The 26,815-nt window shown below is 48.0% G+C and overlaps 8 protein-coding genes across 8 annotated transcripts; 4 read left to right on the top strand and 4 right to left on the bottom strand.

Moving 5' to 3' along the window:
* Window positions 1-31: 31 nt before the first annotated feature.
* On the bottom strand, window positions 32-431 carry SMD3 (small nuclear ribonucleoprotein Sm D3; the record flags this gene model as incomplete). The annotated part of the gene is made up of 2 exons (XM_064902927.1): window positions 32-325; window positions 375-431. 2 exons carry the CDS (start codon window positions 429-431, stop codon window positions 32-34), a joined length of 351 nt encoding a protein of 116 aa, XP_064750579.1.
* A 4,194-nt stretch (window positions 432-4,625) lies between these two features.
* On the bottom strand, window positions 4,626-5,002 carry LTR64_008615 (uncharacterized protein; the record flags this gene model as incomplete). The annotated part of the gene is given in 2 exon segments (XM_064902926.1): window positions 4,626-4,719; window positions 4,734-5,002. 2 exon segments carry the CDS (start codon window positions 5,000-5,002, stop codon window positions 4,626-4,628), a joined length of 363 nt encoding a protein of 120 aa, XP_064750578.1.
* Window positions 5,003-6,596: 1,594 nt separating this feature from the next.
* Window positions 6,597-8,252, top strand: LTR64_008614 (uncharacterized protein; the record flags this gene model as incomplete). The annotated part of the gene is made up of 3 exons (XM_064902925.1): window positions 6,597-7,424; window positions 7,470-7,879; window positions 7,928-8,252. The coding sequence occupies 3 exons, from the start codon at window positions 6,597-6,599 to the stop codon at window positions 8,250-8,252; spliced, it is 1,563 nt and encodes a 520-aa protein (XP_064750577.1).
* Window positions 8,253-10,408: 2,156 nt separating this feature from the next.
* Window positions 10,409-11,497, top strand: LTR64_008613 (uncharacterized protein; the record flags this gene model as incomplete). Its single annotated transcript, XM_064902924.1, has 2 exons — window positions 10,409-10,824; window positions 10,963-11,497. 2 exons carry the CDS (start codon window positions 10,409-10,411, stop codon window positions 11,495-11,497), a joined length of 951 nt encoding a protein of 316 aa, XP_064750576.1.
* A 33-nt stretch (window positions 11,498-11,530) lies between these two features.
* LTR64_008612 (uncharacterized protein) lies at window positions 11,531-12,148 on the bottom strand (the record flags this gene model as incomplete). Its single annotated transcript, XM_064902923.1, has 1 exon — window positions 11,531-12,148. One exon carries the CDS (start codon window positions 12,146-12,148, stop codon window positions 11,531-11,533), a length of 618 nt encoding a protein of 205 aa, XP_064750575.1.
* Window positions 12,149-16,160: 4,012 nt separating this feature from the next.
* On the top strand, window positions 16,161-20,418 carry LTR64_008611 (uncharacterized protein; the record flags this gene model as incomplete). Its single annotated transcript, XM_064902922.1, has 4 exons — window positions 16,161-18,239; window positions 18,772-18,885; window positions 18,965-19,495; window positions 19,543-20,418. The coding sequence occupies 4 exons, from the start codon at window positions 16,161-16,163 to the stop codon at window positions 20,416-20,418; spliced, it is 3,600 nt and encodes a 1,199-aa protein (XP_064750574.1).
* Window positions 20,419-21,156: 738 nt separating this feature from the next.
* On the bottom strand, window positions 21,157-23,077 carry LTR64_008610 (uncharacterized protein; the record flags this gene model as incomplete). Its single annotated transcript, XM_064902921.1, has 6 exons — window positions 21,157-21,224; window positions 21,274-21,537; window positions 21,585-21,782; window positions 21,831-22,800; window positions 22,846-22,899; window positions 22,946-23,077. The coding sequence occupies 6 exons, from the start codon at window positions 23,075-23,077 to the stop codon at window positions 21,157-21,159; spliced, it is 1,686 nt and encodes a 561-aa protein (XP_064750573.1).
* Window positions 23,078-24,583: 1,506 nt separating this feature from the next.
* On the top strand, window positions 24,584-26,743 carry LTR64_008609 (uncharacterized protein; the record flags this gene model as incomplete). Its single annotated transcript, XM_064902920.1, has 2 exons — window positions 24,584-24,617; window positions 24,669-26,743. 2 exons carry the CDS (start codon window positions 24,584-24,586, stop codon window positions 26,741-26,743), a joined length of 2,109 nt encoding a protein of 702 aa, XP_064750572.1.
* Window positions 26,744-26,815: the final 72 nt, after the last annotated feature.

The raw sequence follows: 26,815 nt of genomic DNA, 5'->3' as shown, positions 1-26,815 counted from the left end.
CGATCTTAGTCTTCACAACCCAAGCCCATGTTCAACCTCTCCTACCAGCCCTTGCTCTATTGACAGTGGCGCGACCTCTAGCGAGACCGACACCTCGTCCTCTTGTCCCTCTACTCCTAAACATGGGCGCATTTCTCAGCATATCAGGCACAATGAAAAAGCGTACATGACTTCCGCGTATATAGATCTGGTCCAGATGTGACACCCGTCCATCTCTTGCTGTTTGCTGTACATCTTTCAACTGTACGTTCATGTTATCTTCAGCTTCTAACAGTTTGCCTCGGTACACTTGGCCCGATGACAGTTCAAGAGTGACAACATGACCCTGTGGAAATTCAGCGTGTGCGATAGTGTGGGAGGAGAGGTACACGTACCTGTGCTTCGTTGAGGAGTTTGATCGGTATGCCAATTGTAGAGGTGAGTTTTCCCATTGTAACGACGTGAGAGGCTTTCGCAGTAGGTGGCACGTGTATTCCACCTGACAGTCGACTTTCGATGCGTTGGTGTAGGCTAGTGAGATCTTTCTACAACCAGCGCCGAGTTTTGAGGATGACTTGTGCTGTCACAAACGTGAACTGCTCGGAAATTCATTACTTGCGCTGCAGCCTTGCCAGTGAATTCAGGCATCAATTCAGCTCACTGCAACTCGCCGCAACTTCCTCATTGGGGCAGTCGCGACCATAGCATTGTTCATGCCTTCTCCTTCCCACTGAAGCATGATAGGTGGACAATTTCAACTTCGTGCCACTGGTATGCCGCTCCTCAGTAATGTTCCTGCTTTACGCTTGGCTCTAGCGTATACAATCCACGATCCAGCATCTCTCCTTCCTCATGCGACCGTTCCGAATTTCACCTGCTTGCCCGTGCCGATTTCCTCAGGTCTTCCAACTTTGGCCTCTGGCAGGAAGCCTACTATTCGTGCTCTCGTGCTTGACAAAGACGGTACACTTTGCCCCCCAGAAACCTCGACTATTCATCCTGCATACTTGGCAAAGTTGGAGAAGCTCAAAGCAAGCCCCGAATTTGCTGAAAATAGATCTAGCATTCTCATTGTCTCGAATACAGCTGGTAGCACACCTCGACCTGATCACGAAGCCGAAGCCGTTCTCCTCGAAAAGGAGCTGGGTGTTCCCGTCCTGCGCCAGCAGCCAGGAAGGAAGAAGCCGCTTTGTGGATCGGATGTGTTGGCCTTCTTCGGAGAGCATGGCGTAACTGAGAACCCCGCTGAGATCGCGTTTGTCGGAGACCGACTGGCTACGGATGTGCTCGTTGCAAAAGAGCTTGGAAGTTGGAGTTACTGGTGCAGCGATGGATGGAGAGACCCATCTGCTCCAGATAGAGATTATAGGGGTATATTCAGCAAGATTGAGGCAAGCTTCGAAAGATTGACGAGAGAAAGATTTAGGAAGATGGCTCCATTCCCCAAACGATTGCCCGAAGGCTGACGAGCTCTGTAATGTCGACCGATACCGACGTCCGCGAAGACGCCAAATCTATCTTGGTCATGCCGCGATCGATCAATTCTCGGCATTCCAAGGACTACATCAGGCAGATGAAGATGAACTGTTAGAAGGTTGAGATATGTGTTTTATGCGCATCACTGGAGTCAGTAGCACCGGCCAGGCCAGATTCTGGTATCCATTTATCTACCAGGTAGCTCTGAAAACTCCTTGCCTGAAGAGAAGACGTCGATCCGAATTGCTGAATGTTGTCCGGCTACAAGTATAGGATCACCTCCATCACAGTCCACTCAAGCCAGAACAGTTGCACACGCATACGGAAATATAGTTGATCTTGGCCACATGTTGCCGTCTCTGCTCGTGTGGGTCAGATGTTGCTATCTTTTGCGAACGTGGTAAACGACTGTGATCTTCAAAATCAGATTTTCCACATCGGCTAGACCCGAGTTGAGTCCTGCACTACTGACTGCTGGGAGGGAATGCATAGCATCTTCTGCGAGCAACACCTGCTTGCGTCAGTGAGACTTACCATCTCCTAGCTCAGAAGCTATGGACAATGGCTGAGAGCCTGAGGATTGATGTGCTTTCCCTTGACACACCTTTGTATTCGACGGCGTTGCTACTTGTTTCAACATCTGAAGAAGTGTCGATCGGAGTCGGAACCGCTAATTGGCATTACATTGTGGGGCAAATTGCTTGCGACGAGGAAGCCTGAAGCATGAAGGTATGAGTTGAGTAGGCGATGCAACATGCTCACCCTCGCGTACACAATGGGGTGCAGATTCGCTTTGGAACGGATTAACATTGTGAGTTTGTCTGTTTTGGTCAAAATTGTTTGCCAAGGATTGCTCATCAGCTTGTATGTGCCTTTCAAATCGACTCCTCAACACGCATCGGCGTTGCCGTTCTTTGTCAGATATTGCGAGACAGTGCTCGAAGGCTGGCTATGGCAATTGTGGATTATCCTCATTCGTACATCGAGCACCTCAGAATCAATCGGTCTATCCGGCAGAACAAACACGATTGTGCCTGAAAGACAGGTCAGAACGTTGACCCAGTCCACATACTTGCATTGGGTACTCAACGTTCTTGTGCGCTTCACACCAGGCCCAAACTGCCGACATGCCTTCTGCGATCGAGGTGACGAGGCATGTGCTTTGTGATCACTGAAGTGTTCTTAAAGATGTTCATTGTTCAGTGTTTGAAAACAAACATGACAAGAGAAATGCTTGAAACAGTGTTAGCGGTCAACCACTATAGATGGCTGCTGGCACATACATGAAACCGCTCACTTGTGGAACTAGACTTGGCTAGATTCAGATGACTTGTTCGATCAATTTACCATAGCAACCTCGATTTCTGGCCTCAAAATGTACATGATTCAATTTCGCAACCTGTACCGCAAGTCTCCGCCAGCTCGACGCAATCGACTACAGCAGGAGAGAACGGCCTCACAAGCACAAGAGGATGGTATGGCTACTGCTATCAGAACATAGAAGCGATTCAAAACGTGCTTAGTAATGGCGCATCTACACGTCTTGACAATGTCTCTCAGATCATGAACGCCAGCATTGAGCAGTATTTTTGTTTTGAAGCACCTGATAACTGCTGACGAAATTTGCAATCACGACTACACCACAGGACTATACTAGTCTCTTGGCCAAGACTTTGAGCTTGATTCATCGTTGCTGCGACTTGCCTCGAGGTTGAACCGAGCTGCGGTGAATTTGAACTCGACACGAAGGCACGAAAAATAACCTTGTGAAAACATCGCCGTCACTGGCAGAGCTGCGACGTCTGGTGTCATCGTTCATTCTTACGAGTGTTATCAGCCTCATGAACGATGCGACAGACCATACACCTATTCTATCACATGATCCGATGAAGCTGTACAAAGCTTTTGCTTATGAGTTCTATTTTTCAAATTCTCTCGATTCCCACAATGTTATTTTTATAGGAGAATTGCAGCCGACAAGATCTTGCACGAGCTGGTCCTATATTCAATACCAAGGTTGCACAGTCCACCAGCTCGAGTCGCTTGACTCAAAACAGCATGACTTCCTTACTAGAACGATACTGCCCGGCTTGCATGTGATGACCAGTGCAAACAGCAAATAAACTGCTTGCTTGCTCGTGGGCGCAATCTTGAGCCGACGTAAGGTGTACCGAATTTGTCAGAACACGGAAGCTCATAGGCTATAGAATACGAACTCTCCACGATTTTACGAGGTTGGCGAATCAGCTACAGAGGTAATATTAACCACATCCTGCCAACTTCTACTCAGGAGCGCGACAGGACTGTCGTGCCAATTGCTGGTTTTTCAATCAGGTCTCAGATATCTTCACCGCCCTATATTCGAGCAAGAAGAGACGGTGACTACCTGTGTTAGTGACAGCTCGTTGATGCCGGTCTTTTACTGAAGACCAGCTGCACCAGGACTCAAAACAAAGCCCTTCTTACGAATCACGCCTATGCAGACTCAATTCTTCAACGACTTTTTATGATCTGTTCAAGGAAATATCCGAGGTCACCAAACTCAATTCGACCTTTGCGCCGTTTGCAGTCGAAAGCAATGAGCGATCCGATGCTATTGCCTTAGGCTCAGGCATGATTTTGCAGCTCCATGATAACCATTCAATGTGATATTCACTATGTCTGATCTGACAGTAGACTCTCAGGGATACTGCACGGTCGTGGTACTGACTCTCGCATACGCTGGAGCACCACATTCGCTTTGCATACAGATCAGTCTATCAGAAGTCAGGTCGCATCTAATAGCTTTTGAACAGGCAATATGAAATAGTAGGTTAGGTCTCCTCGAAGGTGGGCTTCAGGAATGTACTGGTGAAGGCAAACTTGATACAGGTGTTGTAGGGGATCTCGCCATCTGTACTGATATCCACACTCCAGCAGACACAACACGAATTACAGACCGATTTGACAGTATCTCCTACTCCTGTAGTCGAGTGAGGCAGATCAGCTACACATCGCCTGATACGGAAGGCACTTGAGCAGGTGTGGAAGTAGTATTATTTCCTCACTCGTGAACCCGTCTCTGTCACATTTAGCGACCACAGTACTAGCCCTCACGAATGGAGAAGCATAGGAAAATGGCTGTATTGGTTCAGTGATCACACATCCTGCCCACTAGTCTTAAATCTCTTTCAGACTATCTCATTATGCAAAGCGTCGTCGCAGAGCTCGACCAACAGTACGACGCCGAATGTCACGATGATATTGCATTGTGAAGCCTTGATGCTGCACAATCTCACAAGCTAGCGTCTGTAGACATCGACTGCTTCTTCTGGACCATCTCCAGTTTCGTCTTAAGGTCCGAGCTCTTCCTGCTGCCAAACAACTTGCTAAAAAAGTTGCCTCTTCTTGCATATCCATTCTTCTCATCTCCTTCGCCAAGAGTCGTACCACTGAGAACACTACTTTGCCGTTCTTTCTCGCCAACACGCGCATCATATTGTCGAGACGCGCGGCGAATTTTCTCTTTGGCTCGCTTCTCGGAAGCTTCGTGGAGGGTCGAGTACATGTTGTTGGCTATTAGAGTGAAAATTATGCTGAGAGGGAAGAAAATAGCACCCAGACTTCGAGTGAGCTTTGGGAATCCCCCCCCCCCCCCCCCCCCAAAAAGGACTGACTGATCTCAATTATCATATGTTGAATGAGAGTACGACAGGTTTGCGGCGGTCAATAGTTTCGTACTCAATGACCTCCGCTGCCTTAGTTCTGTGGGTGCCTCGTCTACGGCGTAGCTCATTCTGGATCTCTCAGCTGCATTGCGGGCTCGAGTCTTGTGCTCTCGATCGAGCGGAAAAGGCGCTTATGTTCTGAACTTCACTCTCGAGCTCGATCTTGGCGTTGTGGCGCCGGCTTGGCTTGTCAGTTTCAGGGACATTTTCGCCCATGCTCACTTCGTAGCTGCGCCTTCAAACGGCTCATCGGTCGAAAAAGGTCCAGCGATGGTTGGTCAACGCGGTCTGTCGGCTCTGGAAGAACGTACTTGTGATATTGCTCACGAACTCGATATCCGTTGAGCGGATCTGGGCAAGCACTGTGAGTCCAGGTCCAGACGAACCCTGACAACAGATTCTCGAGACAGTACGCTTACACGGAATCTTTAAGCACAACAAGAGGTATGTTGTGGCTGAATCACACTCTCATCTTCTGCCTGTCTACTGCCAGCGACTCGATGTAAGCTTGTCTCACCTGTCGCAAGGAGATCGACGCTATGGTCTGATATAGCATCAATGATGTCTAATCGTTTGTGTCGTGATGGTAGACAGGCGACGTAGATGACGACCGATGGACTGCATAGTACATCTTTGCTACGATCTGTATCGTTTGTTCACTTAGGCGATCACTGTCCGTCCCCAGAGATGAGCCCGATATCGATACGTCACGAGCTTCTCCTTCTTATAAGAATGCCGTCGAAACGCGGCCACGAGACACCTGCTACAACGATCTCGACTACTTTGACGATGATCCGAGAGCTTCATGTTATTTGTGCATAAACATGTGGGATCTGTTACTAGCGACTGCCACGATTCTTAGCGTTTCTGAACACGAATATCATCAGTCATCTGAATTTGTATTTGTTCTTGCAGCTTGTTATCGACTAATTCAGCCAACAAAGAATCATACAAGAGTGAAGCATCGTACATGTGAGCCTAAACGCATTTCAATACACGTGGTTTACATGACGTGCTGAGCTTGACGACGGGCCGGTTCTTGGCAGCACTTGGAAGAAGCACATCATCAGTCGCCAAGACGTGAACCATATGTCGAGATCGGTAGTCAAGAACGCCACGACCGAACATGCCTGCCCTGAATGGTTCGGTTGGTCTTCGGTATGGAGTCAGTTGCTACTTTCCGCTCTTGGCAGTATCGAACGTTGTTGCGCAGACGCTGGGCAAATGGAGATCGCGACGCAAACACAGCAGATGATTTAATGGTCTCAGGATCCAGGACAGCGAGAACGGCTAGTCTCGGTAATCTGAGACCATTTCCAGAGATATGGGCTCGCTATATGTGTATCGAACGACTCTATTTTCGCTTTCTAAACATATTTCCTCTTCATATCAGATATACACTTCTCAAAGTACGCCTCTGCATCCACTAACATCATGGGCGTGTTCAGCAAGAACATGGACGAGTTTCCTCCTCCCCAGGAGGACGAGGAAGTTCTCGCTTTACAGCGCGATTGGACGCCAGCTGAGGAAAGGAAGGCAAAGCGCAAGCTCGATCTCATTATCATGCCGCTTCTCACCTTAGGATTCTTCTGCCTTCAACTCGATCGAGGCAATATGGCTAATGCTATCACCGACAACTTTATGGAGGATATTAATATTGACCAAAACCAGTTCAATATTGGTCAGCAGATGTTGTCTCTTGGCATTGTGCTTTTCGAGATTCCCTCAAACATGATTCTCTATCGTGTTGGTCCTGGAAAGTGGCTTACACTTCAACTGTTCCTGTTTGGTATCGTCAGCACGTTCCAGGCTTGGCAAACAAACTATGCCTCCTTTATCACAACAAGATTGCTTTTAGGCATTACTGAATCTGGTTTCATCCCTGGTGGACTGTGGACCCTGTCAACCTGGTACACGAGGAGAGAAACTGCAAAGCGAGTCATGTTCTTCTACTTTGGCAATCAATTTGGGCAAGCTTCAGCCAAATTGCTCGCTTTCGGTATCCTGCATATGCGTGGTGTCGGCGGCAAATCGGGATGGTTCTGGCTTTTCGTGCTCATGGGTGGCTTCACGATCTTTTGTGGATTCATTCTCGGTTTTTTCTTGCCTGACTCGTTCAAGAAACCTCGAAGCACTTTCTTGCCCATGATCAACATATTCTCTGAAAGAGAAATCCACATTCTCAACACTAGAGTCCTCATTGATGACCCAATGAAAGGAAAGAAAAAGAAGAGCATTGGGTTAACTGCGTTCAAGAAAGCTGTATGTTCAGTAAATGCCTGCTTGATTATGGCTAATGTGTTATAGTTCTCGAATTGGAGGGTATGGGTTCATGTGATCATTACGCTCGCCAACAATGGGCCACAACGTGCCTTCGATACATATGCTCCCACCATCGTCCGCAACTTTGGATTTGGAGCTCTCAGTGCGAACGCCTTGGCTTCAGTCGGTCTCTTCTTGCAGATTCCAGTCTCTTGGACTTTCAGCTGGATCTCAGATCATTTCAACAGGCGTGGAGAAACTGTCATAGCTGGGTTCTGTGGTCATTTGATTGGTTACATTTTCAACCGCATCTTTACGGAGCTCAACAACAGAGGTGCACGTTACTTTGGTGTAATCTGGACTCAGACTTTCGGCACATTCTCCCACCCACTTAACATCACATGGTTGTCCTTGACATGCACGGACTCGGAAGAACGCGCTCTGGCAATGGCGATGTAAGTATTATCTAGCCAACAATGAGTCGATTATGCTAACATGCGAAGGGTTATTATGGGTGCCAATATTGCCGGAATTTACGGTGCACAGATCTTTCGACAGGATGATCGACCTCGATATCGTCGAGCATTCAGCATCGCTTGTGCTGTTCTCGCCGTCGGCCTCGTTCTCTCGATCGTACGATACCTTGATGATATCGTTCGTCGTCGCAAGAGTGCAAAGAATTCCCAAACGGCTGCCAGCGATACGGACTCTATGTCACAGACTGAGCGCAAGATGAGTGCGCCACCTAGTGATGATCAACCAGCCGCCTTGGTTCTTGACCATAAAGGATCGTTAACTGTTTCTAATGGTTTGAGGGTAACAACGTAGAGGATAGTCACGTGATGAGCTACTGGTTACTTGCTTGGCTGTGTATGTATCTTGCTTCGACATACTGAACTAGATATGATAGCCGCAGGTATAAAGAGTCATCGATACTCGACACTGGTACACGCTGGGAAACCAGATAGTGTAGAAAAAGAGGTAGTTGAGCTCTTGAACTATAGCTAATTTGGATTCTGAAGACCGCGTAAAGTGATGTCTCCACCCGAACATGATCTTCTGTAAATATACCTTGATATCTAGCATCTCCATTTACTGTAAGTAAGATCTTGTGTACAATGACTTGCGTGTCCAGAAGGTAAGAGGAGCGTTTCCTCGAAAATTGTCTGCGACCGCTCCGATAGCAAGCGTAAGACTAAGCTGCCTACCTTTCCAGAACAGCAACTGTGCTCGGCTGAAACCTGATGAATAGCACGCGATCTCAATGGGTGTTCGTAGCCTGCCGAGAGATCTAGATGTGACGAGCCTACACGTACTCTTGCACCAGGTCGTTTAATACTTCAGTAGAGATTCCAGAAGCATTGAGTCCACATAGAGGAGATATCTTCCAATGGGATCTGTGTACGAAGAGCTAATGCCTAGGGAACTTCTACTGAAGTGTCTCACGACCTGGTGCTGGTGTATCTGGGCTGCTGAGTTTCCAGTAACTTAGCCGATTCGTCTGAAGCTGTCGCACCAGGCGACACTGGCGCCATGACGCGTGCTTGCACAGAAACTGATTCTTTGCATTCTCATCAAATGTGGGAGCTCAGGCTTATCGTACTATTCAGCCCGCCTACACACAAATCTACTTACATGCACGCTGCTCGTAGCAATCTATGCCTACCATTTTTTTCAACGCAGCAAGCATATCGACTTGTTGGTTACTACAGCACACTTCTTGATACAAGCTTCGAGTCTCGAACACCTTTTCCTCGAGTTGCGCGGGCGGAAATCCATGAGCATAGCCATCAGCGCACTCCTTCACAGTTTCTTCAGCCCTCTCGCCTCCGCTAGCGAATTACCTTTTCCTGCCCGCCACGACCGTATAGCCAGGCGACACTACTCTCACCCGTCGAACGGCGTCTCGATGCAAATTCCTGTTTATTGCCTTTTCCTATTATGACATGAGCAGAAGAATAAGAGGACTGATGCTGGACAAGAATCACGCGTCGAGTCTCCAATACTTTGCAACGGTGGGTTGCACCCCTATGCCGCATGCCGCGGGCCAGCGTTTGTGTCTCAGTCTGAGGATATGGTTGCGATTGAGTCTAGAACGGAACGAGTCTGGTCATCTCTCCATGAGATCTGTTTCGGCAACTTACGGAATTGTCAGCTCTATGCTCAATGGCTCGACAGACTGCCGTGGCCTCGTGTTTTGATATCAGCCAGGACCCTACACTCTACGACCTTTCAACTTCATTTTGATTGTGCTCCGCAGCCACGCAAGGCATGTGCAGGTTCCTTTCATGGTGTTTCCAGTTTGCTGTTTTCTACCTGTATCCACAGGCTCTGCATAATTTGATATTGCCACGACCTTACTGGTTGGTCAGCATCATGCGTTCACTTCGTCTGAATGTATTTCATCTGATGCTTGGTGCTCCCGTACTCATTGAGTCGCTGGTGGTAACGTGTACGATCATGCTCTCGACCTAGAACTCATCCTTCGAGCCCACTGCCACGTTATGTCAAATGGAAACCAGGCCAGTATGATTACCGTAGATGAGAAGGCTCAGGATCATCTCTCGTGGAGTGCTCATAGCCAACATAGTATTCACGGAATTGTTTTGCATGGGCAATATCGGAGTTCAACTTCTGCTTGTCAGAGCTTTGCACCACGCAAATACCAGTAAGCACTTCTGGTCACTCAGCATACTGGTGAGTGCTATTCCACACATGGCCGAGTTAATCATGCCTGGCAGTGACGCAACTAGTACTAGAGAGTTCATTAGTTTGATGCTGTGACCACGACTGTTTCGGAAGACAATATTAGATCTCGATTACTCAAAATGGAAGGTGACAGTGCCCGAAAGAGTTGCTAGTTCTTCATGAACCCCACGTTGCACGATCTCCGCTTCCTATCGCTGTCGCTGGATGACCTTGGCTAATCAACAGCAAGCATTCTGTACTCATCCCATGTAGAACCGTTCAGCGCAATAACGTCCATGTCTCCAAAACAAGTCCTCGTGGTAGGCGCAGGGGCTATCGGTGCTTTCTTTGCTGCTCGCCTTGCTAGCGTACCTGGCATCAAGGTGTCGACACTATGCCGATCCAATTTCTCAGCCATAAAAAGTGGTGGGATAAAAGTGACAAGTCCATTATTTGGTGAAACAACATTTCAACCTCGTTTTGTTTTCGCTAGTCCCGAAGAAGCCAGGAAAGTCATGAAGGAGCAGAGCCTCTCCTGGCAATATCTACTCGTTGCGACCAAAGTTTTGCCTGAGCTAGGTGACGCTAGTGCATTGCTGGAAGGACTTGTCGACCGCACCACCAGTATCGTGGTGATGCAGAATGGACTAGCCATCGAAGAGCCGTATTGGAAAAGATTTCCCCGTAATCCTATAATCAGTGCAGTCACTAGGTGAGTGTTGGTCGTGGAAAGACCGAGGAAATACCCAGCTAACCGAAATCTTACAAGAACTTCAGTGACACTGCCGAGTCCCAATCATGTAAAGCATAATCACTGGACACGCACCACGATTGGGCCTTTTGTCCCCAGTGAAGATCCCGGTATGATTGTCCCGACGACCAGAAGTACTGCGCTGTTTGCAGATATGCTTCAAGCAGCTGGGTTTCCTGATATTGACCTGCTAGATCACGTCAGCATGCAGTTTGCTCGTTGGCACAAGACGGCGATCAATGCCGCTATGAATCCAACAGCTGTGCTCTCAGGAGGAGCATCGAGTCAAGCTATGGCTCTGGACCGGGAGCTTTACACGCATATGTTGGCAGTCATGAAAGAGATCATCGACGCTGCATGCCAGATTCTGGGGAGACCGTTGCCCGAATCGCTGCCTAAGTCAGTAGACATCTTAGACGGAGTAAAGGAAGATGTCAGTGGTAGCCGTCCGAGCATGTGGCTCGATTGGGAAGCTGGACGTAGAGTCGAGTTAGAAGCAATCTTGGGAAATCCGCTACGGCAAGCACGAGCAGTTGGTATGGAATTACCGAGAACGCAATGCATGTATTCATTGTTGAAGAGAGCGCAAGAGGAAAGGATTCAAAGAGCGCAAGAGGACAGGACTCAAAGATGAACCAAGGTAAACGACCTTCATCGTGCTCAAGAATTATCTCCAGAGATTGCCATGGAACTGCAGATACTTCGTGTGTGCGACATGCTGCTTTGAGCCGCCCGCATACCTTTTCTTGCTCAACAAGTTTTCATCCCATGGCTGGAAGATATTGTGGAACTCTTCATGAATGAGAGAGTCAACGATATACTCATATGTCCTACGTGCAGGTTTCGCTTTAGGCAGACTCGACACGCCCAAATCTAACGTGGTATACCAGACCTGCTTCTTGATCTCCCATACACGAGCTCTAGCATCAAATTCCTCCTGAGATCGTGATGCAGCTTTGTAACGCAGAACGTCGTCGAATGTCTCGAAGTCGAGGCGTGGATACTTACACACAACATAGGCTTTTGCAATAAGTGCTTTCCCGATTGCGAGAATCATTGACCAAGAGACCGAGTCAATGGAGACACCGGTTTTGTGAAAGTAGGTCTCGAGGACTTCATTGTAGGAATAGACGCTGGAGAAGAATATATTGGATATTTTCTGCGGTTCAGTCGAGAAGCGAGTAAGCTCAGTAATCGATCGCGCCCCGAACATGAATGCAGCTATGGCCGACTCATCAGTGGAACTCTCGGGAGTGGGTTCTGTTGACGTATAGATGTCGACCATGTCTTTTTTGTTGTCGCTAACACCATTAACTTGTGGACACAACCCTTCGTCTGGGGATTAGCACAAAAGGCTGAGGTTCGTCGAGATAGAGACGTCACTTTTCGAAACTTCACTCTTGGGACGGATCGGCAGCGTGAATAATGACATCCCTGGTCCTGCAAAGATAGCAGCTTCGATCCAGAAATGGTGGTGATCCTGTCCATAGTGACTCGTGTGATACCAATGAATCCTCATGCGGCTCAGCCAGGCAGCATATCAAAGTGTAAGCAATTTTTAGGCAGAGACTTCACAACTGCAACCACTCAAACATCGTATTTCTATTTCATTGTTGAATATATTTTGCCTGCCGATCAAACTTGCTTTGCTGATGATTTTCGCAAAGGCTTTGGCTTTGTTGGCTTGCTCTTCGTAGGAGTTTTCTTGTGGCTGGACTTTGCGATTCGCGCCGATATCTTCTGCGAAATTAGTGTGTTATGTTCGGTCCCTTTTGCTGCTTCGATAGCTCTCAACGACTTTTTCTTCATTCTCTGGCCTCGACCGAGATTCTCTTGTGGTGGCACCGATCCTTCGCAGTCATTCTCGGATATGAAAGTGTTACTTGAGAACCCTGGACTCTCTATAGGCGAGTATGACCAGTTGAGAGTACTTGGCCTGCTGCTGCGGTCAGAACTATTCTTTACTCGCTCATTATCTTCCAAAATTGACTTCAGACTAGGTTTCCATTGAATCAATTTTATTGCTGCTTGTTTGCCGTGCTGCCCTCTGACAATGCCATAACCCAGATCATCGACCAGGAGATCTTCATTATCACTTGCTAGGCTTGTCCTGCCGCAACTGGGAATAAACTGTAAAGTCGTGTAAAATTCCTCAGCAGCTCGATCTCTAGGAATTGGACCTAAAATTGGCTCTCGTGTCACCATGGCTCTGAAATACGATTCCTGTAGGTCTAAGGGTACTGATGCCATATTGTGGGTGATGCGGTACCTTTGAATTGGGATGGCAGTACTTCTATCTTCAAGCTGCGCGTACTTTTCCAGTGGCCAGGCGTAGTGTAGGGCAAGTGGTTTACTGAGGTTGATATAGCTATTCGGGCTCGGAAGACGTCTCTTGTCAGCTATATAGAGTCTATCATCACTCGCCGTGATATGTGCACGATCATCTGCAGGTGGTATGATCTTCATTACAGTCAGCTTGTAAGCTGAAGATTTCGTGGAAAGGCCACTGCCATTGGATGTGAGAATCGGAAAGACAATGAGATTCGACTGCAGAACAGCAACAATGATTGCGTGTCTCAGCTTTACACAAATGTCACCAACTCGCTTGGATCGTACAATGTCAACCTTGTCCACATCACCTAGAGCGGGTACAATGTGTGGGATAAGGACTACATCGCCACGTCGCCATATTTTCGGCGCGGTGTTCACCTTGCCAAGGTCGCGACGAACAGTAATTGTATCACTGTTAGCATCTCTGTCGCCGAATTTCTTCTCAATGAGCTTGCTAATGACTGACCCCGAAAGTCGACGAGCATCTCGAGAACTAGGAATGCTGGTGGCAGGTCTCGAAATTGATGACTTGACACTTCATAGGTATCTCGCTCTGGACGTGCTATTCGAGTCAACCTTCAGCCGGTCACCATTGATCATCGAGTGGTACGTATTAACGTGAAGCCCCAGCACCTCAACTGACATCCAGTAACGGGTTGATAGAGATGCACCACGGTAAAAAATAGGCTCTGTCGTCTATATCTAAGATGCTGTATCGATGCGTAGGGTTTGGTAAATGGGACAGAGATTCATACACAAAGACCGTCGGTCTCGAAATTCCCATGTACCTGAAACAGCGTTCAAGCAATTTCATCACCTGTCAAGCATCGTTCGAGTAGAGACTTCTGACGATGTGCGTGTTTTTTTCATTAGCACTTGGCATGATGTGCAAGTTGTCGTGGCCCTCAAATCACATCGAGTAGATGGCTTGATTCGCAACAAGCCGGTACAGAACTGTTTTTACAGCGGAACTTAGCATTTCGCATGCGACTTCGACATTGCAATAATCGAAGACGAGGCGTTGAGTGGAGCGATGTGGTGATCCACCTTGCTTGCGACGAAGGCTCCAGCGACCGTGCGTGGCTGGCTGTACAAGAAGACACTGGTATCTGTGCGAGATACTACGTATGCATGGTACACGTAAAGCACTTCACATCGCGTCTAGGCTCTAGCACCTGACAGATATTTAGTGAGTATCCGAAGACGGCGAACGACCTATTGATTCGTAAGCCACATTGGGGTAGGAGAAATACAAGTTTAGATGCGAGATCTGAATTTTTCAAAGGATGTGTTTTGAGTATGGTTCCTCGGCTTGAATTAACTGTGTATGCTGAAGGAAATGAGCGACTTTTGCCAGTGGTCGTCACCGCAGTGTGGCAGCATTTTGGAGCACTGTACATCAATGGTGGTCATACGCGCTGTCTAGTGGTTTTCAGAGATGATACTGGGATCTGGGTTTGTCAATCTTTAGTAGAGGGCACACCCAGCGAGAACTGTAGTGGTATGGCACAGAAACGTGTCGCTTGGCAGGAAACCGACAAGTGCGTCGGCAGGTAACTGAAGTCGCCTGCCAAGGAGTAACCACCGATGAAAGTCGTCCACGTACTTGACCATTGATTGCAGCCAGCACGAACAGACCGACACCTGGCTGAAATACGAGAAGAAAACTGAAACGGAGTGCTAAGCAGCCAAGGCAGTTCGAGGATCTGCATGCCGTCCACTTCTAGGTAAGGAGAGCTTATAGCCGCAGACTCCAGCTGTGTTCAGCATACTGTTATGAATGCAACAGGATGATGTAGAGTCTGCTCTCAAAAGTCTGTATTGTCATCATGCCGCAATGAAGGCGAGCACGCACATACTGCCTTGTTGGCGTCGGTATGTACCGCTAATTCTTGACCCGTCAACCTGCCTTAGAAATATGCATCATATCTCCCATGTTCTTGACAAGAATTGCGAGCCTAGGATAGTCGGATCGGTATCAGCGTGTAGAGATTGGCTTTGGAAGTCTTATGTGCGACTGTTTCGGTGATCGTGTATCTAAGGGGTCAGATCGCGAGTACTTCCCTTCCGGCACAAGTGAAATTTGATTCCCAGCTGAGGCTTTACATTCCATCTTGGTCTCTTTTACATTGTAGGTGCGAGCTGCTCCTAGTCGCCAGTATTACATCGTCGCAACAGAATAGATGACTTTGGCAGGATGGTCCCCAGGTTGGTAACAGTGATTACGGAGTAAGTAAATGTAGACGTCGTTACACCTTCCTCATTAGCTTACAAGCGCTGATGATAGTGTGCTCAAGGCCCCTCTGAGCCTAACATGAGTGCTATGAATGCCCTTAAGAAACAGACTATACTCCGTAATAATTATGACGTTCACATCCGCACACATACCGTCCTGTTCCTCTACACGCAGCATGATCGTGTGTTTCATCCCAGTAAGAAGAATGCCTGACCATTAACTTCGCTGCGAAGATCGAACAACCACATGGCGGATCATCGACTAGGAAAACACCGTCGGACAATCTTTGACGCACGATAATAAGCGTTCAATATCTGGACCGTTCAACTTCCCTGGTTCCCAAAATCGTAGTCGGAATGCAACTGACACTGGTCTTGTCTTCTGGCTAGGACGATTTACTTAGAACTGTGTGCGGGACTGAAGTGCTATTCGTCGCGGATGTGTGACTGATTGAACACTGTCCACATACCGAAGGGCCTCCGCTTGATTATCTAATGCTTGTAGCTAACCGGAAATAATGTGGAGGACTTGCTCCTCAACCAGCGTTGTGGCGACAATACACTTCACCCCTAGAACTATTTTGACTGTCCATATGCCAAATTGCGGGACACCGGCCCGCTGCCACTATGACTACGATCTCTTCTTCTATCAGCCTTCAAACCCCTTGGACAGAACGCCTTACTCTTCCAACGGTTCCTGGTGAGAGCTTCCAAGCAGAGCAAGACACAACATGGCTGTAAATGGTGAACGTTTTAACCAAGCGGTCCCACCCAGCTTGAAAGTCATCATCGTAGGTGCTGGCATTGGAGGACTCTCTGCTGCAATCAGTCTGAGACAGCAAGGTCACGATGTTGTCATCTTCGAATCCAGCCGGTTTGCGGCTGAAATTGGAGCAGCTATACATATTCCACCAAATGCCCATGGTTTATTGAAGCGAATGGGTATTATCCCAAGTGAAAGTGGTGCAAACCTATGCACTTTAATCACTACATTCACTTCGAGTGGCAAAAAGCTAAGCTCTGTCGATACTGCCGCGCCCAGTCACCTTTGGCAGGATAAGTGGCTTCTTGGACATCGAGTCAAGGTACACAATGCATTGAAGGAGCAGGCCCTCAAGTTGGGGTCTCAGTTAAACCTTCACATTCCGGTTGTCGACGTCGACCCGGAGGATGGAATAGTAAAACTGTCGGATGGATCGACACATCAAGCAGATGTTGTTGTGGGTGCAGATGGTGTTCACTCAATCACTAGGCAGATCGTTGTTCCTGGACATCCGAAGCCCTTTTCTAGTGGCAAAAGTGCCTTCAGGTTTCTGATTCCACGGCAACTCATACTGGATGACCCACAAACACGACCATATGTACAAAATGACGGCAACTTGGTCATGGTTATGGGCTCAGACCGTCGACTCGTAATGTACCCGACCAGCGACAATACACTGCTTAATTTCGTGTGCATCCACCCCGAGAGCGAGACATCCTCCACTTCTACGGGTGATTGGAACAACGAAGCGAACAAGGACACATTGCTCACTGTGTTCAGAGACTTTCACGATGACTTTCTGGCGATCTTGCGAAAAGCTGATGAAAAATCTTTGAAGGTTTGGAGGTTGATGGACATGGAGATACTGCCTTCCTGGATAAGAGGTCGATTGGCATTGCTTGGGGATGCAGCTCATCCATTCCTACCGCATCAAGGGCAAGGAGCAGCAGTTGCTATCGAGGATGCTGCCGCTCTAGGAACAGTCTTAGAGCGTAATCTCAAAAGTGATGAAGTACGAGACAGATTGTCGCTATACCAAGACATTCGGAAGGCTCGTGCAGATACGCTTCAAGATTACACCAGGACTGCGGGACGAGATGAGACGGTTGGTAAGGTGGAAATGCAAAAGTACATTGCCTTCAATTTTGGCTACAATGAGTTTGACAATTCTGCTCAGCGACTGCGAGAGTGGAAGTGGTCGAGGCAGCAAACATCGTACTGGCGCATGCCCGTTGCTTTCGGACCTATGCCTGGGCCAAGACAAGACCATCGAGGCAAACCTCGAGACGGAACAAGTTCTACCTTTGTCACTGCTTCAATCAAAATTAAGACGTCGAGAACTGTGTTACAAAACCTTTTTCCACCTGGCTCGAAAGCGTGGCGGTTCAAGTCACCAGGCACAATTGCCTACTGCTCTTTCTCGCAGACAACATTGGATGGTATGGAGTGGCTTGGCGGGTCAGGATACAATCATCTGGGGCTCTACATTCATGGTGTCGAATACGTGAAGGCAGATGGATCCATCGTTAGTGGAGTATACATGCCAATCCTGTTCGAAAGCTTAACAGATCCCATCGTGTCTGGAAGAGACGAGCTCGGAATGCCGAAGCTATACTCAGCGATTGACGTTGGTCGGAGTACGAATTCATACAACGTCACTGCCAGCTGGCGAGGGCAGACATGGGGCCACTTCGAGTGGAACAGCTTGCAGGAGGACGATATAAGCAATACAGCAGGCAAGATGACGGGTGACGATGCTGACAAAGGCATCTTGGTGCAAAGGTACATTCCAGCAGTGGGTCGAGAACTCAAAGGTCATGCCGAGGCAGACTACGCTGTATTCGAGGACTTCGATGGCGTGAATCCTAAACCAAGACCAGAACGAACATGGTCAACAACCAACGCTCGATTCTCGATCGAACCTGGGTCCTGGAAGACTCTCCCAACACTACATCATGTCATCTCAAGACTGGCTGAGATACCTGTTTATGAACTTATCGCTGCAAAAGTCGTCTCGGGAACTGGTGTGCCGGACGTTTCAGGAGCTGTAAGGATAGGAAGCTAGCTTAGCCTGACAGCGTGCTATACATTATAGCTTAGCAGAAATTTCGATTGCTAATCACTATGAACAAAAATTCTGAATTCAGCACTGCCCCACCATGCCTTAATCCATATAAGTGCTGATACTTCGTTCTGTTTCTGTGAAAAATCTTGGAGGTATTGCTAGCTGTGCCGCCCTACACAACAACTACCGCCCGACCTCAGAATGTGTTCTCAAGCAGAACGATATTTTCGGTATGTGGAGGTCGATCCCCAGATTGCCACGATGTTTAGGGCTAGAAGCGAGTTTAGGTTACCTAGCGATACTCTGGAACCCCACATACTCCAGACTCACTTTTGGAGAGCTTGGAACACTCTCCGCAATATTGTGTTGTATCGGTCGTGGTGTCAGCGATATCAGCAATTTTGTTCGGTATATCTCAACCACTGATCCACAGAATCCTAGATTCAACCATACCTCTCTCTCTTTCCTGCAGAATATACCGAGTTGTCAGTATACAAATACCTTATAAGATCAGCACAAGTTCATGGGAAACGGCGGCTACAGTCCAAACGGAGACGCATCCATGAATCTTTTAACGACTCAGTCATTGCTACCGGTCCTTACGCTCCTGCTCATTGGTATGGTATTGGTAAGTCCTGGAAATCCAAAACTTCTCACGGTCGCCAGCATTGTCTACTAACATGCCAAACCACTGACGTCTTGCCTAGATCTCGTTCTACAATGCCTTTCGTAATCCGCTGAATAAGGTACCTGGACCTTGGCATACCCGTTTCACGAATCTTGGACTTAAACTCTCTGTGATCACTGGTCGTCGAATGTTCTATGTCGACTCTATGCACCAGATATATGGTCCTATCGTCCGCATCTCGCCTACAGAAATAGCTGTCAGCGATCCTTCCGCATTCCAAGCCATTCATAAGATTGGCTCCGGATTTAACAAGACAAAATGGTATCAGGAACTTGTTACATTCGATCGTCCGACCTTGTTCACCATGACAGATCCACGAGACCATGCTGCGAGGAGGAAGTTGCTGGCTCGGGGATTTAGTAAGAGCTATCTAAGGGGAACCTGGGAGAGTTTGGTTCGAAGCAAGGTTGAGTTGACCATTAGCAAGATGAAAGAAGAAGGAACTGGAGGTGCAGTGGTGGATATCTTGAAGTGGTGGACCCTACTGGCGACTGATGTGTCGTCGCATTTGATGTTCGGCCAGAGCTTTAGGATGATTGAAAAGGGCAAGGTGAGATTATGCCATTGATCGATCAGTCCTTCCATTGACAGTGGCAGGCCGACATGTACATTCAGACTCTCCAAGCGACATTGCAGGGCGCCGGTATAGGCGTTGAATTACCACTTATCCGTCATATCGGGAGCTGGATCCCAACGAATACCTGTAAACAGTTCTTCAGATCAACTCCTTTCCTGCTAGAATATGGCACCAGAGCTATTCAAGGTAGCAAGGCTCGTGGAGACAGTACTAATATCTTCGCCAAGATGATCGACGAAGGTGATAAAGGTTCGGCTTTAGACGAGAAGGATGTTGTCCTTGAGGCGACTGCACTGATAGTGGCTGGGTCTGACACAACCGGCATCTCCCTCACATATCTTGTTTGGGCTGTCCTCTCAAGGTCTGAGCTTAGGGACGCTTTAGAGCAGGAACTGTCGACGCTCGAGGATGACTATGAAGAACAACAACTTGAAGTACTCCCATTACTCAACGCCATCATAGATGAGACACTTCGTCTTTACGGTGCTGCTCCTGGCGGCTTGCCACGAGAGGTTCCTGCCAAAGGAGCTGATATGGCTGGTTACTTCATTCCCGGAGGAACGACTGTCACCACCCAGGCCTACACAATTCATCGTAACGACAGACTGTTCCCAGATGCTGCTAGATTTGATCCATATCGATGGTTAGCGGACACTACAAAGCAAAATTCAGATGAGGCTGTAGCAAAAGGTGCTTACCATCCGTTTGGTGCCGGCTCACGAGTATGCCTAGGCATTCATCTAGCACGAATGGAACTTCGTCTTGGCGCAGCAGAATTCTTCCGTCAGTGTAAAGGGGCAAACTTGGCACCATCCACAACGCAAGCGAGCATGGAGATGGAGAACTTCTTTCTAACTGCTCCTCGAAGTCACTATTGCAATATAGTTTTTAGATAGTGACGGGCAATGGCTGAGCTATACACGAGATCGCCAGATTCTATATACGTGATTCAGAGGCTATTGCTTGTGGCTATCGCTTGGATCTAGCAGACTCTGCAAATATTTTGTCTCGCCCTTTTCCTCTAACCAGACGATTTAGTATGAACTTTGACGAAGAATCATTAAGAATATGATAAGAGTATAATCGTACTCAACAAGCAGCCAAAGCAACACGATTCACACAGAAGTTGACGAGAAACGAGTATATGGATATATGTAGAGACTAATGGCTGCGCATCGCAAGGTCAGAAGGTATTGAAGTGTAGATCTTTGGTAATGCGATCGTGCTGTTTACTTAATGCTGGTCAACCATGCTGAGTAAAGTCAACTCGTGATTACGAGGGATCGCTGACTCGAGCCGGACTCCAAGTCGTGAGTTAACAATATTGATGCTGGCTAAGGTAGCTGTACCGACAGGGAGGTGTTGAAGCCAATAATGCACACGGCAGGACAGGAAAGCTAGAGGTTCGCAATATCATAATTGCACTTTTCGCTCGACTGCAAGGAAGTAATTCTTGTGTTTGATAACGCTAAATTATCTCAGCGCCGGACGAGTCTTGCGATCAGACCATCCTGAGAGAACATTTTACAAAGGCACAGCACATAGCTAACCATGCTTCATGATCTGTTGACTCGTGCTGACAGGTGACTGCGAAGACAATGACTCCCACTTCCCGCTGCATGCAGTATGGAATTTTAGTCCTCCAGCGGCGCATCAACATGATTGTTGAGGTCTTTTTTCGGGTTCACGATGAAGCAGGACGCTGTCCTCGTGTCAGTAGGACGTCTTTGCTTCAATACTAGAATGCTTACCTATGACTGTGACACCAGCAAAGACAGCAGCAGCAATCCAAACACCTCTGAAGCTGGCCAGATAAGCGATCTGTAAAGCATGTACACCAGCACCGATAATTTGAGGTGTTGCGCCTTCAATCTGGATCAGTGCAGTTTGGTTGTTGCTAGCTAAGGCTCCAATGAATCTTTCGAGCTCAGGCGGAGGTAATCCCAACGGTAGTACAGCAGCTGCGATACCCGCGCCAAGCTTTGTAGAGATACTGGAGTTGAAAATAGCGGTATCTGCACACGTCAGCATGGTGTGCTAGGAGCATTCGAGAAGCACTCACAGATAGCCAGAGCAATAGAACCGCCGAAAGATCGAATAGCCAAGAGGATACCACTTGTCACCGCAATCATATGAGGAGGTGCACTGAGTTGTGCTGCCGTTACGAGGTACGTCAAGCTCCAGCCAAGGCCAATGCCTAGAAAGATAGGATATCCCCACATAGCATTTGCACTACGCAGATTGGCTGTTGCCATCAGGACTGCAAAGTATCAACTCTTGGTCTGCATGGCATATTAATTGAACGTACCGTAGAAGATCATAAACATAACAAATGATACAACGATCGGCTCCCGAACCGACTTGGTGAAAAGGGTAATAAAGATGACTGAGCAAGAAGCTACCACAGCCGCAAAGAACGCAACACAGAAGCGAAGACCCACTAACATGGGACTGTGTTCGTAGAGAACTGACACCTCGAAAGCAAAGTAGTTGTTGGCTGCCCAGAAGATCATTCCGTCGGCGAAGAAGCAGCCCAGTGCGACCGCAAAATTCCGATCGTTCTTGAAGAGATCGTGGTGAATTAAACCATCTTTCTTAATGGTTTGGTGGACGATCAGTGCAATGATGAAGCAACCGCCAACGATCAGAGGTGCAAGCACATGTACATTTGACCAGGGATATGGATTCTCACCCCACGAAAGACCGATAGTGAAGAGAGTCAAACCAACAGCCAGCAGTATATAGGCGTTCCAGTCCAGGCGCGCGAGCTTTTCTCGAAGAGTCAACGTTTGCTGCAACGGTCGTGGTGGAGGCCTGTACAGAATCCCAATAATCATCGTGGACACACCAAGTAAAGCAGCAACGATGTACCAATAATTTCGCCAACCATAAAGATGATTGTTGGTAAGAGCCGACCCTGCTAAGATACCAACAATGGCACCTGCGGCGCCTCCAAGGTTGAGGCCACCTTGAGCAATCGGTCTGAATTTTCTCGGAAAGATCTCAGATGCCACTGCCGTGATGATGGGTTGACCAGCATACATGACGCTAGAGATAACCTGCCCGCCAATTGCCATATTCATAGAGGTCGCTCGAGAGAGGATGAGGGCACCGACGAAGCCGAAGAGGGATGCGATAACGAGGAACACTTTTCTACCCCAATAGTCTGCAGCTTGGGAGGCAGGCGGACCAAGAACGACAGTAACAATCACAATCGCTTGAGAAAGCCATACTGCTTCACCAGCACCACCAATAGCAGCAGCGATGTTTCGAGCATACTGTTAGATTAGTTTTTGCGTATGTGAAGTGAGTCGATTACTTACCGCACCAGAGCCGACCACGTTGAAGAGTTGTACGAAGTATATGAGACATACCGCCTATCTTTTGTTAGCATTTTTCACTTCCTGGAGCAGATGAGCATACGATGTATACTAAGACTGTCTTCAGATGGACACCATGATAATTGTCGGTATATCGGGTTTCGAGTCGTGCTAGGCCCTCATCCTTAGGAACAGGCTCTTCCATATGCCTAGTCGTTGTCTTTTCGATCTCCATATTCACCAAACGCGGAATTCAGCAGAAATTAGACCAAGGCAGAGTCTCTCCACAATATGGAGGGATTGTAGGACATGAAATGGCCAAAGTATATATAATCCTCAGACGAGTGGGTTCGCCTTTAGTTACAGTGCATATCAACAGATGCAGCAGAAGGACTTCCGAGCCTGCAGTCTAGACTCGAACCGGGAACAGGTAGCGGCAACTGCATGGAATTGATTGCAACGAAGCCAGCTTCCTATGTGGAGGTACCTGTACTCGTGTGGTCTCAATATCTGGGACTGCGGGTATCTCGCGCCGGCCTTATCCCGGTACGTCTCCATCGAACTGAGTCATCTTCGATTAGTGATAGCACAGTCGCTGGATGATTGGCAATTGCGGGAGTATTCCTAGGTCATCTTTCGCCTTGCAGACATCGAAGCAAGGGTTTACCTAAGAAAACAATGAGTTTTGTGGTGCGTGGGCAGCGTTTTCGTGTCGATGTTAAATTGGTCGGCATTTGTTCAGCTATGATTTTTCGCCATCCAAGAACGCATAACATGGAATAGTTTTGGTTGAGCGCGCCGTGAGCCGCTACCCCAGATCGTGCCCCAGCTTTCCCCTCTCAAATCACATCCGACAGCGCCCTCCACATCGGCATCCACTTTTTTCCACGTTGACTTTGCCACAGCAACGAGACAGCTCATTCTGGCATCCTCTCCCTCCACCGCCTACCTCAACAAAGTCCACCCGCGACTGAGAAGGTTCGGAATGTGTGCACAGTTTGACGGCCTAAACACGACTACCAATGCAGAAATCATTGAGGTCGTACCTTCGAACGGGAGGGCGAATTCGATCCCTACTGCCGAGGCAGGTTTGATCTCGTGTAATGTTTGCAATCGAAGCTTCGCTAGATTAGACCACCTAGCTCGACACCTGAGAAGTCGTGAGTCTAAGCTGCAACAGCTCATCGTCGACGTACTAAGTTCCAATCATCTAGATTCTAAAGAAAAGCCCTTCACATGTGATATCTGCGATAAGAACTTCGGTCGAATGTCAGTTGTTTTACTACAAATTATGGTGAAGCTGTGTCTCTAACAATCCGTAGCGATGTCTTGAAACGTCATATAGATGGTCATAGTTCAGGCAAGCCCACGAAGCGTGCTCGAACGTCCACTCAATCAACCTCACACAGAGTCTCACGGGCTTGCAAACCCTGTGCTGAGGCGAAGCTTAAATGTAGTGAAAGCCACCCATGTGAAAGATGTATGTCGAAGGGTATCGTCTGCGAGTAAGTTCTGTCCCGAGCTTCTGTGAAATTATCTCACTTTTAGTGTAAGTCCCACACCCATTCGACCGTCCAGCTCGGACATAAGTATGAGAAGACAGCCCGAAGAAGATGCAAGGAGGATAATCACGAATGAAGATGTTGTCCACTCCACACCGAGGCAGAGGTTCGACACAAGTCGGTACGATCAGAGCGATGATTTCATACTGCAACACGGCAACGACGTTGTACCTCATACAATGTCCGCTTCGCCAATCCTTTCCAACGTCCAATGTATGACTCAACCGTGGCCTGCTGCAGTCTTAAGATATTAACGTCAGGCAGTGTCCCAGCAGATGTCGTTCACGCCTCAACCTTTAGATGCTGATCCATCGAGAGGCTTCACTGACCTCATGATGGCGGATTTGGTATGTAGTGTCATGAACGAAAGGCCATTCGATACGGTCTTGGGTAATCAGAGCATAGGACATTTGCCAGATATTCTAGATTTCGCGTTTGACGACACTTTCGACTTCTCCTCTGCCGAAATCTTCACGCCACTAGTCAGTATAGATGGGCCTCCCGTGCATGCTCATAGCGGCACTGCTACACCTTCCATCCAAAGACTTGCAAGCCTCGGCCAGCAAGCATTCAAGGACTCTATGTGGCTATGGACTCCCACCCATGGTGACTCTTCCGCAGCTGAGCAGGAAAACTTGTCGATTCCAACACCGGAATTGCTCTTAGCCGACACTACCAGTGTCATTCATCATCTATCTTTGCCTAGCAGGGATCGTGTACTGGCACTTATACTGAGGACATGTGAACAATCAGCGCAAATGCAAATCGTCTCTTGCTTTCCATCTGCTGAGATGTTATCAAAATTGTCCAGTAACTTCATCAGCTATCACTCTCGTCAATTTGCTCCGTGGATTCATGTGGCAACACTCGATCTCAATCAGGAGCGCGAAGTCTTCCTGTTAGCATTGATAGCTTCGGGAGCAACGAACTCATCATTTCCTAATGTTCGGAAACTAGGCTATGCCATGCATGAGGCTTTGCGCCTTAGTATTCCAGCCTCTTTTGAGAAGGACAATAGAAGCACTCGAGACCTGCGGAGTCTACAAGCTATGGCGTTAGAGCTGCAGATAGGCCTTTGGAGTGGCAACCGTCGCAAGTTGGAAATTGCCGAAAGTTTCGCATATCCGATCATTACTATGACACGCAGAGGTGGTAGATTTCGACAGAGATCGCTGGTAGATCTTACACCACATATGGATGACAATGTTCAGACAACCGAGACGAAATGGAAGAAATGGGTGGAACATGAGTCCTTCAAAAGACTCGCCTACCACCTGTTTCTTGTAGATGCAGGATCCTCGTACGCGTTGATGAGCCAACCTCTGATCTCTTACGCCGAAGTTTGTGTCGATCTACCTTGCTCGGCGGATCTGTGGCAAGCGACAAGTGCCCAAGAATGGAAACAAAGATACCTTGTCAACCATACGCATATCGAAGACTCACCCAATTTGCGGCATGTTCTTGAAGATCCGAGTCAATTGACGAGTGTGCAATCGATCATCGATGTACAACTTAGTCTTACAGTAATCGTTTCAATCCTTTGGTCACGAGTATGGCAATGTCTACAGATGAGGACACTGTCTAATTACCAGTACAATGGGTCTGGAGCCTCTAGCATGCTCACAGTCAACACATACCACCAAGAGCTGATTCATGCAGCGAAGAATATTTCCCTCAGGTCCTCCGACTGGCATGGCGGACTTGGTCCTTACGCCGAAATGCTTCTGGAGCTCTGCATGCTGCATCTTCATGTTTCCCTCGAAGCTGTTCAACTCTTAGCTGGCAAAGATGGTGAAGAAGAGGCGCGAAAAGTTGTACCTGTCTTGCGAAGATGGATCGTGTCAGCAGAATCTCGGCAGGCAATTTTTCACGCTGGTCGTGTGCTCGCAGCCGCCCGCAGATACCCACTTGGCTATCTTCGTGATCAGTCCGCCGTGGCTGTTTATCATGCTAGTCTAGCATTGTGGGCATACGCGATTCTTTCCGAAGCACCCTTGCATGGTGGTGTTACCAGCACTGAACGGTATTCTACTTCGGACCACAACAATATTCCGCAAGTATTTCTAGATGAAGAGGACGGGCCTGAAATGCAGAGATTTCTGGTCTTGGGTCTTGGGGTACCTGCTATCAGAAAGTATGAAGAAGTCTGGTTCAGTCCGCGAGAAATCAACAATTATGTTCCACTCAGTGATACACTCATGGCTATGAAGAGCGTTGCAAACCTGCTCTCGAGCAAAAATGGAGACGCACAAAGCAGACCACTCATGGTTACAAATTTGAATAGACTCATACTGGCGCTGGGTCATGCTGCTGTTGAGTTGAAGAAGAAGGGTTCGTAATCACTGGCCATGATCAAAAGTGCATGAAATTAATCCCTGAAATTGCTGATTGTACACTGTCCTTGCACTGTC

The sequence above is a fragment of the Lithohypha guttulata genome, assembly GCF_036872675.1.
Source record: "Lithohypha guttulata strain CCFEE 5908 chromosome Unknown scaffold_11, whole genome shotgun sequence".
Lineage (NCBI taxonomy): Eukaryota > Fungi > Ascomycota > Eurotiomycetes > Chaetothyriales > Trichomeriaceae > Lithohypha > Lithohypha guttulata.
The sequence above is the reverse complement of the archived record's forward strand: the minus strand, read 5'-3'. Positions and strand labels throughout refer to the sequence as shown.